We start from the raw sequence: 18,374 nt of genomic DNA on the forward strand, positions 1-18,374 counted from the left end.
ATAACACTTTGACTAAATTGCAGTATTATTTATTTATTCATCTTCAGATCAGCCAACCTAACCTGAAGTTATTAGTGCTTAGGTCTTCTATTCTGAGTTACTGAGATATTGACCTGAAGGATAAAAAGACACATAATTAAATAGCTAATAAAAGTGAACATAAGGCTTTGATTTAATTTCACATTCTGCTGTGTCGAGGCTCCAAAGGCTATTAAATCCTTGCCACTTGTCCTACTCTATTAGGTCTTTGTGGGTGTGAAAAGTATACTGTATATATATAACCACATATAACCTGTCAAAACCTAAAAAGATGACAGGAGTAAAATGCCACGGCATTCAAAATTATTGCTTATTGTTCCAACTAAGGACATTAAACAATTGTATACAGCTCAGTTTATGATTCAAAAACTCCCACATAGACTGTAGAATTTGTTATGGGCTATGTGGTGGGAAAATTACAATGTTGCTACTGCTATGATTGTTTAGGGTTTCCATGCTCAGGTTTAAATGCTATTACAGGTTATAAGATTTAGGTATAATATAATAATAATGTATTATTATCGGTAGTTGTTTGTGAACATACTTCCTCTTTCTTGCTGCAGGGCAGGTGGCCCATATAAGGGATGGAAAGACATTGACTACTAGCTAGAAAGAGGAAGTTCTCTTTACTTAGCAACCGCAAGCTGCATCCATGGCAGAAATGTCACCGGCTTAGTCAGAATAGGTATTGTTGCATATGATTGGTCTCATCTTAATCTTCCAAGCTGCTGCTATCTGCAAATATTGAGTTAAGCTTCTGTGATTGGCTCGCAATAACTGTAGGTTACAGGGTATATATTATGCTCACTGGTGCTGTGTAGTCAGAGCATACCTTGGTATTCCTAACACCCGTGTGTGTTGAGTGTGCTCTCAGGTTTGCAAGCCTTGAGTAATAAACTTTGTTCAACTCGACCTTGTTTGTCTCACTGAGTGTCTTTCAGAAGTTGAGTGAAAAACTTCCATGACAGCTACTGCTAAGTTAGTATAAAGCGAACATCTTGTACAAATACATCTAACCTAAAACAGTATTGCCAGACAACATAATTAGACCAGACATAGAAAACCAATGTTTGGTGCTGTACAAATATGGAATAATTAATTTTCATTAAAGATTTGTTAAATTCAGAGCTACAAAAGTCATCTGCTATTCCAATTTAAGCTTTCAATTAGTGTACTATTCAAATCTCCTTGCAGTAATATTAGGCGTATCTATGATAGGTAGACTAATTCCTCCATTTATATAATGTTTTTTACTAATTTCGGTTAGTACACTGTATTGAGATGCTTGAAGGTTACAGAGTGGTAAGATATTGTGCATGCTTTGAAACACTAATTATTAACAGTTACACTAATTGAGGAATTTATGATTTGAGAATTTAACTTATTCTAACGGTTGTGTCTGAAGCTAAACTTGAATTGATATTCAAGTTGGTTCTAAGGCTAAAATAGTTAACTTATTTTTGTTCTGAAATGAAAATACATTTACTGTACTTGTACTTGAAGATATGAGCATTGATCATTATTATTTAAATATATGAATTTAGAAAGGGACATTTAATGGGAACTAAGATACATTTGAAAGAGGGTCATGGAAAAACTTGATTACCCAAGTTAATTTTTTTTTTTTTAATACAATTTCTTTAAGATAATAAACAAAATTAGATACATCTGAAATTGTACAGATCGGTGCAAAACTAAAAATGGTTGTCATGAACAGACGTGTCAAGTTTCTTGCATTCTCTCAAGTAATGCCTTGTTTATCTCAAGCATTTAAAAAACAGTAAAAAAAAAAAACTATATATATTACATTTTTATCTAGTGTAGCACTGGGCCAGCTGCTGCGAGGGGCCTGTGAAAAATGGAATGTGAAATGGACTATGTTATGGACTGGGGAAGGGGATGGGAGACCTGTAGTCATGTGTAAATTGTACTGTTGTGTTCCTTACCAGTGAGTGAGCACAAGTGGGTGCCTGCTACATCCAATGGGATGCCAAGTTGTAATTGAGCCAATGGGCGAAAGAATGGGCAGTATATTGAAGCAAAATGCGGAGCCAGTGGCTGAGTGTGTTTAAGGAGTTGAAAGAGCTAAAACCATTACTAAAAGAGATCCAATTCACCGCACAGTGTGGGAAATAAAATAACAGTTTCCACTGCTTCTGGAACTTTACAATGTTGTCTGCCTCTTCTTCATCCCTGCTGGAGCCCACCATAGCCAGCTGCTACAATATCTATCTATCTATCTATCTATCTATCTATCTATCTATCTATCTATCTATCTATCTATCTATCTATCTTTCTATCTTTCTAACTGTGACAACAGTGTAACAGTAGCAAGGTAAAAAAAAGTCTCCATACTAAAAAATTCCATATGAATATAATCATGAATGAATTGAACCTTTTTTTAGGGAATAAACTCCTCGATGCTCTGCTTCTTTACACTTCCTGCCCCCTCCTCTATGCCTGATCTGTTTTGGTATAGTGAGGTTATTTCATATTGCACTTTAATCTATAGTTACACTGCTGCTGTTCTTCACCCAAGGAAACCTTTAGATTGTTTAAATAATGTACTATAGCTGAAAGCAAAGAAATGTAAGAGTGTCGTAACACATGACTGTAAACATTTCATTTCATTTTGGGGGGTGCAGGCTTTTATTGTTTGCATCAAAGAGCTATATCAGTTCTTACTTCGACTTCAATGTTTCTCTTTAGCTTGTCTTATATTATGTCTCAGGTCAAATTAAAAGTACTGCGGGGGTAAAATACATAATACAGTAGCAAAAATATTTTGTGAAAACCATTTACAGTTAAGACCAGAAAGTATAATCTTACTTATAAAATAACTTTACTGCACTTTTTATGAGTCAAATGGCAGTAATCTAAAATAATGAATAAATGGTGTCTCCATTTATTTTTTAAATGATTAAAAACAAAATGAAGTTCTCTATACCCCTTGTATTGTATGCTTATGTTTTTCTATTTGGTCAAAGCTTGGCAGGGCTACAAAAAGCAGATCTCAATCTAATAAATGATTGCTTGACCAGAATTTCAGCTATAGTAAAAAGTTGTGCAAGGTTACTTCACAAACTTAATTTTCACTGCTGGAGTCTAGCAGGAATAATGTACAACTTCCGGACATGTTTCCATGCTAAAAAACCCTGAGATTTTGGTCAATTGTACACCTATTTAGATGAGGTGAGTCGTGACTAAGTCACGTAAATAATGACTGTTGAGAGAGAGAGAAAGTGATGACTTTCTAAGCTGCGTGGAAACTCTGAGACCCACCAAATGTGTCCTCTTGGTAATCTCTAGGTAATGATAACTGGTCGTTTTTCATGATAATCAGTATCACAGTTATTAGGAAGGGATGGACATGTCCTCTTCTTTCGCTCAGCCATGGTTTCTTTTGCAGGCTTAGCATTTGCCTTTGAACACAAGTTTTTGTCTTCAGGACTTTGACTTTTGCCTTCAATCCTTCATCTTCACCATCTTCATCTTTGTGACCCTTACAAACCTTTGTCTTCAAATGTTCTAGTCCTATGAAGCCAGTTTGTTTTCAATGCTGTGTAATAACCAAAAGGACTTCTCTGCTACAAGCAAGCTTGAACCACAGAACTCACAACAGTAACAGGGATCCTAACAAGACATTGTAATCTGAAGTCCGGATCTATGCATATTGAATCATTTAATACTACATGAGTTAATCTATTAACTATTAATCTATTAATCTAATTTAATATGAGATAGTCCTTGCAACTGATATAAATTAATTTAATTAAATAATTTGATTGAACCAAATAACTTATTATTAATTTGAACAAGTGATGATCACTGTTTCTTTTAATGTTTAACAAATCAATGTTTTATTTATAGGGGACAACCCTCTGTTTTGCATATAAGTGAATAAATATGCATGGTATATGTAAGCAATAAGGCACGACGGGATATGGGATATACTCTAATATCCACACGCCCTGGGTGCTTTAACCCAGTGTGGATATTAAAGTATATCCCACACCCTGAAGTGCCTTCTTGCGCTTGTAAAATGGATCAACCAACATTACCAAAAAAAAAAAAAAAAAAAAAAAAAAAAACCCCAAAACATAAAAACATGTTTTAGTTAACAAAAAAGTAATTTTTATTAAATATCCTTCCACCTCTGCCTGAACTTAGAAAAAACAATCCCTTAAAAATTAAAAAAATAAATAAAAACAAAAATGTATTAATTAAAAAATTATTTCAGATGTTGAATTGCACATTGATTATTTTAAGTCACGCAGACCCTTCCTCACAAGATCTGCAATAGTATCAGGTGAGAGTGAGGGTTTTTTTTTTCTAATAATCCTTTGTTATCCGGGGCAGTAACAGGAGGTATCCATACCAGATTTGTGCTACAGCTTCACAGTGGCGAGAAAGATGTTTTTTGCATGGAATACCCTGTTACTTATCAAACTGACACTGCAATTTACCGCTTGGTAACGTGGAGAACTACTGGGCCAGTGTTAAGAAACTAATTTAAGAACATAAGAAAGAACATAAGAAAGTTTACAAACGCGAGGAGGCCATTCGGCCCATCTTGCTCGTTTGGTTGTTAGTAGCTTATTGATCCCAAAATCTCATCAAGCAGCTTCTTGAAGGATCCCAGGGTGTCAGCTTCAACAACATTACTGGGGAGTTGATTCCAGACCCTCACAATTCTCTGTGTAAAAAAGTGTCTCCTATTTTCTGTTCTGAATGCCCCTTTTTCTAAACTCCATTTGTGACCCCTGGTCCTTGTTTCTTTTTTCAGGCTGAAAAAGTCCCTTGGGTCGACACTGTCAATACCTTTTAGAATTTTGAATGCTTGAATTAGGTCGCCACGTAGTCTTCTTTGTTCAAGACTGAACATATTCAATTCTTTTAGCCTGTCTGCATATGACATGCCTTTTAAGCCCGGAATAATTCTGGTCGCTCTTCTTTGCACTCTTTCTAGAGCAGCAATATCTTTTTTATAGCGAGGTGACCAGAACTGAACACAATATTCAAGATGAGGTCTTACAAGTGCATTGTACAGTTTTAACATTACTTCCCTTGATTTAAATTCAACACTTTTCACAATGTATCCGAGTATCTTGTTAGCCTTTTTTATAGCTTCCCCACATTGCCTAGATGAAGACATTTCTGAGTCAACAAAAACTCCTAGGTCTTTTTCATAGATTCCTTCTCCAATTTCAATATCTCCCATATGATATTTATAATGTACATTTTTATTTCCTGCGTGCAGTACCTTACACTTTTCTCTATTAAATGTCATTTGCCATGTATCTGCCCAGTTCTGAATCTTGTCTAGATCATTTTGAATGACCTTTGCTGCTGCAACAGTGTTTGCCACTCCTCCTACTTTTGTGTCGTCTGCAAATTTAACAAGTTTGCTTACTATACCAGAATCTAAATCATTAATGTAGATTAGGAATAGCAGAGGACCTAATACTGATCCTGTGGTACACCGCTGGTTACCACACTCCATTCTGAGGTTTTTCCTCTAATCAGTACTTTCTGTTTTCTACATGTTAACCACTCCCTAATCCATGTACATGCGTTTCCTTGAATCCCAACTGCGTTCAGTTTGAGAATTAATCTTTTGTGCGGGACTTTGTCAAAAGCTTTCTGGAAATCTAAATAAACCATGTCATATGCTTTGCAATTATCCATTATCGAAGCTAGGAACGCATCACCTACACATCAATTTAAACAATGTAGGACACAGCAGAAAACATGATACCATCGTACCTGGACACATTTAAAAGGTATGTTTTTTTTTTATTTTTTTTCATATTTTACAGGGTAGATGAAATGTCTGCTGCAGACTTAATTTCAAACCTTTCATTAAATATTCAAAAGTTTGCCAGCAGCAGGTTCAACATTAACAGAGACAATTATGTGGTTTTAAATGCTCAGCATATGATCCAGCAGCTGACATGTTGGTGAAGTTTACAGATGATGCAGGGCAATCTGAGGAAGCTATTGACACTGGTGGCCCCAAAGGGGTTTTTTCGTCACTCCTTATGGCTTGCCTTAAAGGAAGAAGAATATTTGACGGTCCGCCAAACAGCAAGCATCTCACTTTTGACAGTTTAGGTAAATGTTCTTCAGTTTTCTTTCCTATTTATATATATATATATATATATATATATATATATATATATATATATATATAATATTAAATATATCTAATTTTACCCTACATTTTGTAACCAGAGTTGTACTGTTTCACATCTTCAGCAGAAGCATCTTTCTAGGTATTCATGCTTTTGCTACATGTTCTTAAGTCATGATTGTCTAATCATAATTATCTTGCTCTTCGTGGGCTCATTGTACTTCTCATTTATTTTAGGTGATGTGTTCCTAGCTTCATTAGATCAGTCTTATTAAACTATGTAGCTTAGTTATAGTTACTTGTGAATCTATGATACTTCAGTGTATATACAGCAATTATATGTTAGTCACCTTGGATAAAGGTGTCAGCCAAATAAATAATAATAATAATAATAATAATATAATAATAATAATAATAATAATAATAATAATGTTTGTGCATAATTAACCTGTGTTAATTTGTGTGGTTCACACAGCTGCCACGGATGACGAGTACCATCTAGCTGGGAAGATGATTGTAGTCTCTGTGGTTCATGGGGGTCCAGGGCCATGTTTTCTCTCGAGACCTTTTCCATTACACAGCCAATCACCCTGATTTTACAGCCACAATTGAAAACAGTGTGGATGAAGATATCAAACTTTTCTCCATGAGGTAAAAAAGATAATTTGCCCAATAGTAGTTCATTCTGGTAAAGGTTTATTATCTAAACTAATTTTGTTTAAAAATTATAAAATAAGGGGTTTCCAAGCAGTGGCTTTCAAAATGTAATAGGTGCTATAACTGCACTGCTGCTGTAATCAGTTTTGTCATAACGCATTACAACCAACTTTTACTGTACAGCTAGACAAAGCAGAATCTTTGAGTGAACTGACAGAGTTGGTACAAAAGCACAGGACTGTGTGCAGACTGCTGGATGTTTCCGGTACCCTCAGTGTTTAGATCATAAAAGGATCATAAAAGATTACTTGCAATGGTACATAATTTACTGAAATCATAGGTAGGCAACTATTTTTTTTGTAAAAATATTCAAATTTTTTAATATAGTAATATACCTACTAACATTATTATTATTATTATTATTATTATTATTATTTATTATTATTATTATTATTATTATTATTATTTTATTATTATTTTATATAAAGATCGTCCCGGGAACGGGTATTCGTCTGCGTGTAAATCACTTAAAATTTTATTTTAACATAATGACTTAGAACACGAAATCTAAGCCCTTCCCCAATCGTTGTTACTTATGACAACTACTGGAACTTGCACCCAACATTAAGGAAATATTTGTTAAAAAAAAAAAAAAAAAAAAAAAAAAAAAAAAAGTATATTAAAAGATATTTAAACAATATGTCAGTCAGAAAAACAAAGGAAAATCTACACATAGGAAGTTCTTTCTAAACCAAAAATTACTGTACGTTCGTAAAAATCTTTGTCCTATATCAAAGACCATTACCTCATGTCCGTAGACCCCCCTTTTTTGACCCCTTCTTTGTCGTCATCCTAGTACATTTTTTCCCAAAATATCGACACCTTTCGGGCAAATACATTTTTGCTATAAATAAATAAATAAATAAAAACGCTATAAATAACAAATTGTTTGTGTTTTTGATGTTACCTATACCATAATAAACATATGAAATGGAGCCTTCATTACTTCGGAAGCCATGAGAGTGGTGCTGCAAACCACGTAGATCTACAGCCTAAACGTCGGTTTAATGTCAATATTACAATTGAGAAACCTCAGGATACCACCACATGTATATATATATCTATTCAGTTACGTCACAACGTATATATATATCAAAACATATTTTGTACAAAACGAATTTGAATTGCTTATAACTTTTAAAAATTAAAATTTGCCGATTATTCTTGTTCTTCCCAGATACAAGAAGGGTCGTGATTTAACTATGGTAAAGAGATTACCCCAGTCTGTCAGTGTTATTAATCGGGTGTATGACATAGAAATTATTAAGCTAAGTCTAGACGGTCGTTCTGCCAACTAGACATTACAATGTTTGTGTTTTATATTTAATATTTTTTTTTTTTTTTTTTTTAAGAAAAAAAAAAATAATATAGTTTATATTAAAGTTACTGCTTAGCACACATACGAAATAAGTCTAGTTATTCATTAGTAAGTTACTATACACAACTGTTGCCATCATTAACTTTTGAAACCACAAACAAAAGGACACTTTGTGTCCCCTTTGAAATGTTCTTGTTTAAGTATTACATCTAATGAAATTCAAGTAATTTTGTTAACCGAAAAAAAACTTGTCCAGGATTCTTGTATATTATGAAACATAGTCCATCATTAAAAGGAGAAACTTAAATTAATTTAAATTAAATACAAATGTATTACCTCTAGCTTAGTTTTTTTATAGAGGAAATCAAAGGGTGTCTTCTGTTCTATAATCCTCATAACTGATGTTGTTACTACAGTTTGGTGATGGCTAAAACAAGAAGAAAGGTAAGTGAAGCAACCTAGCAGCAATTAAACTAACAAGATGAACAATTACATTCTCATTAACGAATACTGATAATCTCAAAGCAGTTACTTCTGCACATTGGTATATATTAGTAAAATTCCGTTTAGAGGAGGATGCATTAGTTAGACCGCCTATCTTTTTAATTGAATTCCGATGAGTCTGCTAATGATTTCAGTTAACAAAACAGGAGTTCTATCGGTAACTAATACATTCTCCGGGATTAATAGGTTTTAGAAATGTATGTACCAAGGACATGTTTAATGAGACATTTCATTTGTTTAAGTAATCTTATTTTTACTGAGAAATGTTTTTTTTTTTTTTTTTTTAATATGTTTGTTAATTGCTAATTTTTTCTTGATTGTTTTTTGATCAGACAGATGTAGAGAGGCGATTGGAGGAATGTAACATTCACTATTTTAGTGGCATTGAAGCAGGAACATATGTTAGGTTATCAGACATTTATACTGCAAAGATGACTTGTTGGTAACTGTTGCAGTTTATAACTGATGTACAGAATGTGCTGTTTACTGATGGGAGTTATGTTTTTCAAAAGCTGCATGAGATGTTACTAGCATGTGTCACTAGTTAAGATATAGAGAAGCTGGAACTGAGTTAAAGATGCATTCATGTTCTCGTGTTCCTAAATCATTGTATGAAACCAGTTATTACTGCAAACCGATTCCTGCCTGCTTATTATAAAACAACAGGCAATGAGATGGGATCCTTTCCAAAGCTGCTCTTTGAGCATGTGATGCAGTTGTGACCCCGCCTCCAAGGGATCAAAAGGACTGCAGTCACAGTTCTCAGCATCATTTATCCTTCAAGCCTGCTGCAAATAGTGGACGTAACGACCTTGAATGTTAATCATTACATTTCAAGAACAAGCTGTTGCAAGGGCATGTTTGCAGAATGATTGGAATGCTACAAGGCTAAGCCGAGAGGCTGCCCTGTGCGTCATCATTTGGTACCCCAGTAACAAGTAGCTAGGTTGGAAAATTGAGGGGGAATTTCACCTCTATGTCTGTGTTGTAAGGTTTGACTGAGAAGCCACCCTTAAGACTAGTTCCAAAACCAGGGTTGTGAGGATCCACAACATTTAGCCTGTTAAACATATTGAAGGTATGGGGAGTAGCCCACACACTGCATTGCAAATGTCCTTGACAGATGCACCCTGGAATAAAAAGTCCACGAAGTTGCAAGGCCACTGGTGGAATTGGCAATGAGCTTTTCTGGAAAGGGCAAGTTGGCCAGCTCATAGGCATTCTTGACTGTGTTTGCTATCCACTTGGACAGCTGCTGCTTAGACAGGGCATGACCAAGGGACTTTACCCCATAGCAGGCAAAAAAAAAAAAAACAGACTGCCTCAAACTTTTTGTCCTGTCAACAAAATACACCAGGGCCTGAACTGGGCAGAGCATATGGAGCCATCACTCTCTGTTAGACTGGAAAGGAGATGGATAAAAAGCCTCCAATTCCACAGACTGGTTGACATGTAAAGCCGAGAGGCTTTGTCCTGGCCTCTGTAAAAAACAAACAGGATTTCGCCAAAAAATGGCGGCAAGTTCTGTGACTGCAGTCCTTTTGATCCCTCAGTGGCAGGGTCACGACTGCATCACAGGCTCAAAGAGCAGTTTTGGTATGCAGGATTCAAGTCTTTAGATAAACATCTATTCAGTATTGGTTACATTTTGTACTTGAAAGGAAACTGTCTCCAGCCTTGTCTGAATGTCAGACCGCCTGTGGGATTCAAGAACAGTGAGTTAAGCAAATAGATTTGTATGCAAGTAAATAAGATTTTTTTTATTTTCTTCTCTTGCATAGTGTTTTGCATCCATTTTATCTGTTCTACTACAAATGCTGTATTAACAGTTCACCATGGCGACACAATATCATTAATATTAACACGAAAGACTTATGAAAGGAATGTTCTCAGCAACTCAGATTCTTTTTTTTTTTTAAATGCAAACGGTATTGAGGCCAGAAAAGAAGCATTTTGTGTGTGGCCCTGTTTAAGAGGGTGATGTTACATAGGTGGGTCGTCACTGAATAATACTGAATCAGACACAGAGCAGTGGGTGTTGACACGTTGCACAGGCATGCAGATTTAATAACAACACAGACCCCGATGCTAGGGAACCAACAATGGTAATTTAATGAAGAAAACAAAACAAAACACCGACTGGCAGTATGTGGTGAGTTTGGAGACCAGTTGGAAAATGGGTTGCATGCTATGATAATATGTGGTGTACAGGATGCAGACCTGCAATGCTGACTGCTGGTTGGGCCTGATCTGACATTAAAGATGGCTGATGAGAAAGCTTGGCCACTGAAACTGTATTAATGAATGGATGTATGCTCTGCCCTGCGACAGTGTCAGCCGTCTTTACATCGGTCAAGGTTTATCAAACTAGGCAAAACCTTCAGAGAAAGGGGGAAGAAAGCTTCAGAGGTCTGAAGATACATTGGAAACCAGTAAGCCCTGTTTCCATTGTGGAGGAGGACATAATCCAATTGAATGCTGTTTCATCACTGCTGACTGTGTCTTTACAAGAAAAAAGATAATATTGCCTGTGCCTGTATGACAAAATTGAAATGAAGTAATTCTGTTTCAAAGACAAAGACACTAAAGAAGCGACACTAACACCAGCCCAAAAGGCACAAACTGTCAGTTTGGATGAAACACAAGAATATGTGATTAGGTTCAAAGATAGAGTGAGTCAACAGAAGGCAGCATTCCATGCGAAAGTAATCATAAATGGAATAAAGCACAGGCGGGAAGATGATTCTGGGTCAGCTTGTTCACTTATTAGTAGTGATATATATCATCAGTTATGGCGAGACCAGCTTCCAAAATTGAACTAAGAAAATTCTACTCTGCTACAGTGGTCTCAAGCACTTCTCAAGGTACTGGGCAGCATTCATGCTGAAGTTGACTATAATGAAGCGAAGAACACATTGCCATTGCAGATAATTAAGGGGCAAAGTGACACCCTGGGGATTTCTGTTACTGCAGTGCACCAAGTCCAGAAGCAGTCTGTTGCATCAGATTTGGAGAACTATGTTATTGTTTTTATGGAAGAACTGGGAGCCTGCTGAGGCCTGCCAGTCACTGTTAAAGTGGACCCCACAGTCACCCCAAAATTCTTGAAAGCATACCCCATTCTGATTGCACTATACCGGTTTGTGGAGCAAAGGTTTTTCCAGGTGGTGAGTGACAGTTTGAGTGACAGGTTTCGAAACACATATGCTTGGTGGGAAGGTGAGTGGAAGTGAACCGTATGTATAAAAATCAGACTTGTTATAAAAGTAATTTGTCAGGAACTTAACTTTGTTTAAATCACAAATACCTTCTACTATTTAATTAGAAAAAGCTTTAAAAATAATACTAAATACAAAACACATCGTGTGGAAGTTTTTTCTTACTAGTATTTGCATTTTTTTTGTTGAGTAAACAGGTCAGAGATGAGTCTGTAACTCAAAACACTGTCTTCTGAAATTAGTGTTTCTTTAGGTAAGGGACTTGGAGTCTAGAATTGGTAATTGGGTGTGTGTAAAATATATAAATGTATCAAATCTTTTTTTTTTTTTTTATTATTATTTATATAGCACGAGATGATGCATATAGAAATGAATTTGTGGTCTGTTTTGTTCCTGCTCACAATATATTATATTTGTGGTTTAAATTCGCTAAATTGCAGGAAGGTACATGATTGTGTAAGTGTGTGTGTGTGGTTTCTTTCCCCACTTCATTACTACTTAGTGTGTTCCCCAGGCTTCTACCTATTTTCCTCAGGAAATAGCCACTCTCATTAAACACGGCATAAATTACAGAAGTCTACTAAAATCATCCTTGCATAAAATGTAAGACATCAAACAAACAAATACTGTATGTATAATTCTGAGATCAGATCTTCACCATAGAAATAGAATGAAATAGTTTTCTTTTCACAATCTCAACTTTAACATTTTTAGTCGTCACTTTTTCAAGGTGCCAATTGATTAATCCGGCTAACAATAGCTTAACTTTGGCAAGGGCAGAGGGAAGCTTGGATGATTTGTTTACTTCTAGGTTGAAATTGAAATTGTCACTGTTTATTAAATGGCTCTAGAAAGTGCACTGCATAATGACCCAATTTATTAGGCTTGATTTCAGGACACTAGGATTTTAATTAAAGAATATATTACGATTGGAATTTTAATTTAGAATTCATAGTGTTTTGAAACAGAACCACATTCATCTCTGGGACAAATGTGTTTTTTGTTCAGTGACTTTGAGAAGGACTTCTAATCTAAACCTTATCCAAGATTATTTTTATTATTTTCTATGCATGCATTTTGTATAATAGTTTATATATATATATATATATATATATATATATATATATATATATATATATATATATATATATATATATATATATATATACACACACACACACACAGCTCTGGAAAAAATTAAGAGACCACTGCAAAATTATCAGTTTCTCTGGTTTTACTATTTATAGGTATGTGTTTGGGTAAAATGAACATTTTTGTTTTATTCTATAAACTACTGTCAACATTTCTCCCAAATTCCAAATAAAAATATTGTCATTTAAGCATTTATTTGCAGAAAATGACAAGTGGTCAAAATAACAAAAAAGATGCAGTGTTGTCAGACCTCGAATAATGCAAAGAAAATAAGTTCATATTAATTTTTAAACAACACAATACTAATGTTTTAACTTAGGAAGAGTTCAGAAATCAATATTTGGTGGAATAACCCTGATTTTCAAGCACAGCTTTCATGCGTCTTGGCATGCTCTCCACCAGTCTTTCACATTGATGTTGGGTGACTTTATGCTACCCCTGGCGCAAAAATTCAAGCAGCTTGGCTTTGTTTGATGGCTTGTGACCATCCATCTTCCTCTTGATCACATTCCAGAGGTTTTCAATGGGGTTCAGGTCTGGAGATTGGGCTGGCCATGATAGTGTCTTGATCTGGTGGTCCTCCATCCACACCTTGATTGACCTGGCTGTGTGGCATGGAGCTTTGTCCTGCTGGAAAAACCAATCCTCAGAGTTGGGAAACATTGTCAGAGCAGAAGGAAGCAAGTTTTCTTCCAGGACAACTTTGTACTTAGCTTGATTCATGCGTCCTTCACAAAGACAAATCTGCCCGATTCCAGCCTTGCTGAAGCACCCCCAGATCATCACCAATCCTCCACCACATTTCACAGTGGGTGCGAGACACTGTGGCTTGTAGGCCTCTCCAGGTCTCCGTCTAACCATTAGACGACCAGGTGTTAGGCAAAGCTGAAAATTGGACTCATCAGGGAAGATGACCTTACTCCAGTCCTCTACTGTCTAATCCTTATGGTCTTTTGCAAACCTCAGCCTGGCTCTTCTTTGCTTCTCATTGATGAAGGAGCGTTTTTCTAGCTTTGCACGACTTCAGCCCTGCCCCTAGGAGCCTGTTTCAAACCATCCTTGCCGTGCACTTCACCCCAGCTGCCATTTGCCATTCTTTTTGTAGGTCACTTGATGTCATCCTACGGTTGCTGAGTGACATTCGAATGAGTTAGCAGTCATCCCGATCAGTGGAGAGTCGTTTTCGCCCTCTGCCGGTCTGTAGCTTTGTTGTCCCCAATGTGTGCTGCTTGACCTTGTTCTTATGAACCGCCGTCTTTGAAATTTTAAGGATGGAAGCAACACGATGCTCAACACCTTACTGCAGTAGCATACCTGGTTAAGTGTTCAGAAATAAATCAAAATTAAGAATGCATTAGATTTCCAAAAACTGACAATGAATGTAAGAACATCAACAGATTTATATACCATGCTGAAAAGATGGATAGTAAATGTATTTTTTAAACAAGTACTACAAATAAGTCTGTTTTTTAAATGACCAAACCTGATACAATGATGGAACATGTAGATGGAGTGTGCTGTTAAATGTAATTACTACATTGGTTATTTAAGGGGTTATATGCAAAAACTTAGTTTGGATTTGTTGACCAAATTACCTTAAAGACAGATTGACTGTTGGACAAACTAAAGTAATTGAAAGAGACTGCCTGCATTCTTTTAATACTTGCCATCTGCCCATTACAGTATATGGACCCAGTAAGGGTACAAGCTACATCTAGAACTTCTCATGCAGCATTATAATGGAACCATTATCAATTAGGAAGTCTGTATCATCCATACCATATATCCCATCAGATCATATTTTACAGACATCTCAGTATTGAATCCTCCATTTCATTATCATTGTTCTGGTTGCAGTACCTCCTCTTACAGCATGATTTACAATGCTTTTACATATTATACTGTGTAATGTTAATGTTTTTAAAGTTTAACTTTTATTATTGATCCTTGTGTTTCTCTTAGTAGACAATGAGGGGAGTTTATCTTAAAGAATATAGTTTCAGCTTCCTACCTTTATAATACAGTTAATCAATAACAAATCTACTGTGTCTCTAGATATTAAGAATAAAACAAGTGAAACACATATCTCTCATGTCTTTGTATATTTGACTCTCTATATTATGCAGTGTATTATATGTAGTTTGGATGGGAGTTCTTGAAATATTATAATGACCACACAAATGTACAACAAATATTAAAAGTTAGAATACCAAAACAGCCTTTATCTCATATGTTATAATTCATTAACATGTATGCTGAGCATGTTAATGGGGGGGGGGGGTTAGGTTGTTCTTCGTCGAATGTATACTTTTACAGTACATACACCATGTGGATACCACATTAAAAATGAATACAGGGGAAAAAAAATATATAACATAAACTATATAAAAACATGGGGGGGGGGGGGGGCAATTTGGTCTAATTATATTTGCACAACAACGCACAGAAATGACTCTTTAAATTGTCTAATGTCCTGGTTTATATTTTCTACATATTGGTCTATGGGTTGGTTCCCATGATCAGTCTAACTTGGTCAACTTCACTATATCAGCTAAACGAATTATCTGGATGTTCTGATTAGTATGCAGCAATTAGGAATAATTTTGTACAATTCCTGGGGATTTCCTAGCCCTGAAGTTTGTCCACTTCTAATGGACTAAACCGCAGATATGCTGCAATGGGCAGAGCTCCAAAACTCGCTTTCACCTAGTTGATAGCAAAATCATTTGTTACAATAATTTGGTGAGCTCTTACCGGTGTTTATTTCTAAATCATATAAACCACCAGGATCTGTCCCAGGAACAAAGATGATTGTAACAATTCCAAGGGCTGTATTTTAGCAAATTCTATTATAATTGGATAGTAACATGTCCAGAAATAGAGTTGTCATTGGATAGTCCTAAAAGTGGCCAAAAGGCAGCAGAGTCCAGGCAACATCTGAATTTTTATAAATAAATGCATAATAATGAAAAACAATATTTTAATAACAAATTGAGTTTATTGTGCTACATAATGCTTAGTTAGTAAGAACATCTTGTTTACATTAAGTTTCTTTTTTTTTATCACATCACTAGAAATCACAATGGAACACCTACACAGAAGAATATATTTGTAATTATTAATGAAACTATCCTTATAAATAGCACTGTGTGCATAATGAGTGAAGTGTCTGTTATGGTTTGGCAGACATTAATCACCGATATATTAATGAGGAAGATGTAATGTTACTCATTTTGCACAAAATATGTTTTTGGATGTGTTTGATGTGTAGTTATCTTTATTCAGATGTACACATTGGAAGACACAGATTTCTAATATGATCTACCTAGAAAACAAAGCCGATTTAAAATATTTTAGAACTTTGCAGATTTGTATAAGCCTCCCCTTGCAAGGAAAAAAAAAAAACTTTTTTTTTTTTTTTCCCTATGACCAAGTAGCGAAGGATACATGTCTTTGTCATGTAGACCAGTTAATTGTGTGATTCATTTTGAGGTGTAAAATGACAGCCTGGATAAGGTGGGTGAGGGGGTTGGAAAGGCACATTATGCAACGGAGGAGGGGGGCCCATCTCATGGTTTGGCCAATGCATACTCATATGAGGAGGAGGTGGGAATGGAGGCATTATGTTGGACCCTGGGTGCTGGAATGGTGGTGGGTAGGGGCAAGGCAACATAAAGTTTCCTTGGTCATAGAAGTGTGGTGGCGGAGGCCGAGGTGGCATCATTCTGCTGTGATGAGGCGGGAAACCTGAAGGTCTGAACGGTCTGTTAGAGGTGGGGTTGAATGGCCCTCTTGAGAGGGAGCATCCTCTGCCTGCAGGGTTTAGGAAGCCTTCCTGTTGAGAAAGAGAGTTGTATCCCCAGCCTTGGTACCCGTGCCCATCTCTTGGAGGAGCCTGGTGTTGCCACCTATACTGCATAGGCTCTTCGTCATTTTTGTCTGAAACAGAGAAAAAAAAACAACCAAAAAAAAAAAACAGAATTTTGTTATTTAAAACTGTGGCATTAGATTTTTCTCTTGTCATTACATTATTAATCTCTTACATTTACAACCCTTACTATCATTTCAGACTGTGTTGAACTATGCTATCTATGAATGACATAATCAGTGATTTGTATAGATTGATACTACTTTAACACTAAGTAATCAAATCTGTTGCCTGCTTTACCAAGTACTTTAACTCGGATGGTGGTCAACAGATGTGTAAAATCCACAGGTTAATGAGCTGTCATTGCATGTGACTACAATGCATGAATAAAATAGAGAAACTAGTAATGAAAACCAAATTAGTATTTACTGGAGATGTACGCAATACAATATTTTACAAAGACAGAAGAATGTTTTAGAATTTGTTTACTTTGACAGTGATGCTCCTAGCAAAATATTTTCAAAATGTGATACATCTCCAACCTTGTTTCCCTAGCTTTTTGTTACCAAAGAAAAAAAATAATACTACAAAAAGAAAAAAAAATACTAGAGCTGCAAAATCATAAGAAATGTTAGGACGGGATTGCGCTATTCAGCCCATCAGAGCTCACAATTTTCCTGTAAACTAAATGTGTCTAGCAGCTAGAAATATCAGAAGGTATCGCAAATGTATTCCATGCATTAATATTAAATAATGATAGCTAACTATTGCTAGTTTTTTGGGGGATTTCAAAAACAAAAAAATACAATTCTATTACATTTTTTTAAAACTTTAAAACTAAAAAAAAAAAACAAGCCTGCTATGTAATTTAAGCTTTTCTTACATTTTAACAAAATATGTACCAACAGATTTTTTTTTTTTTTTTTTTTTTTAAATTCACTGCTGCAAGTCATTCATTTGAAACTTGAGAACGTCTACCATAGTCTACTGTTTCAGTGAGGCAAATATGCTTGCTGGGCTTCATTAAGTAACTGCCTCAGGAGAACTAATTTTACAGAATCCTTCTGCTGTTCATACCAAGACATGAATCCTCGCATCTGTAATGCTGCTGTCTTGGGATCAACTCCACTGGTTAGACTGACACATCTGTCATTATGTGTGTGTGTGTGCGCACCGCAGGCATTAAGTCTACATTGGCAATAATGTACTGTATTTCAGAGATAAAATCCGCCAGGGAGCCGTGGATAATTGAAGTCTTCACATTCTGACTTAGCCCGATTCTGTGCCGCTTCATTTTTACTTCAAAACAGACATGACAAATTACATTAATTGCTCATCGCAGATCCTAATTGCATGTCATTCTTGCAGTCACCTAGTTTATTGTTGTGTTTTTGTTATTTTCAACTTTTTAACAGAGCTGTCCTG

At 35.7% G+C, this 18,374-nt stretch overlaps 1 protein-coding gene across 1 annotated transcript in view; it reads right to left on the reverse strand.

The window, feature by feature from the left end:
* Positions 1–16,059: 16,059 nt before the first annotated feature.
* Positions 16,060–18,374, reverse strand: part of LOC121295316 (H/ACA ribonucleoprotein complex non-core subunit NAF1-like) — a 39,839-nt gene continuing 37,524 nt past the window's right edge. The window contains exon 9 of the mRNA XM_041219797.1: positions 16,060–17,020. Within this exon, the coding sequence (XP_041075731.1) occupies positions 16,551–17,020 (470 nt within the window). The 3' untranslated portion in view covers positions 16,060–16,550. The remainder of the gene's footprint in view (positions 17,021–18,374) is intronic.

This window comes from Polyodon spathula, chromosome 2, assembly GCF_017654505.1.
Source record: "Polyodon spathula isolate WHYD16114869_AA chromosome 2, ASM1765450v1, whole genome shotgun sequence".
NCBI lineage: Eukaryota > Metazoa > Chordata > Actinopteri > Acipenseriformes > Polyodontidae > Polyodon > Polyodon spathula.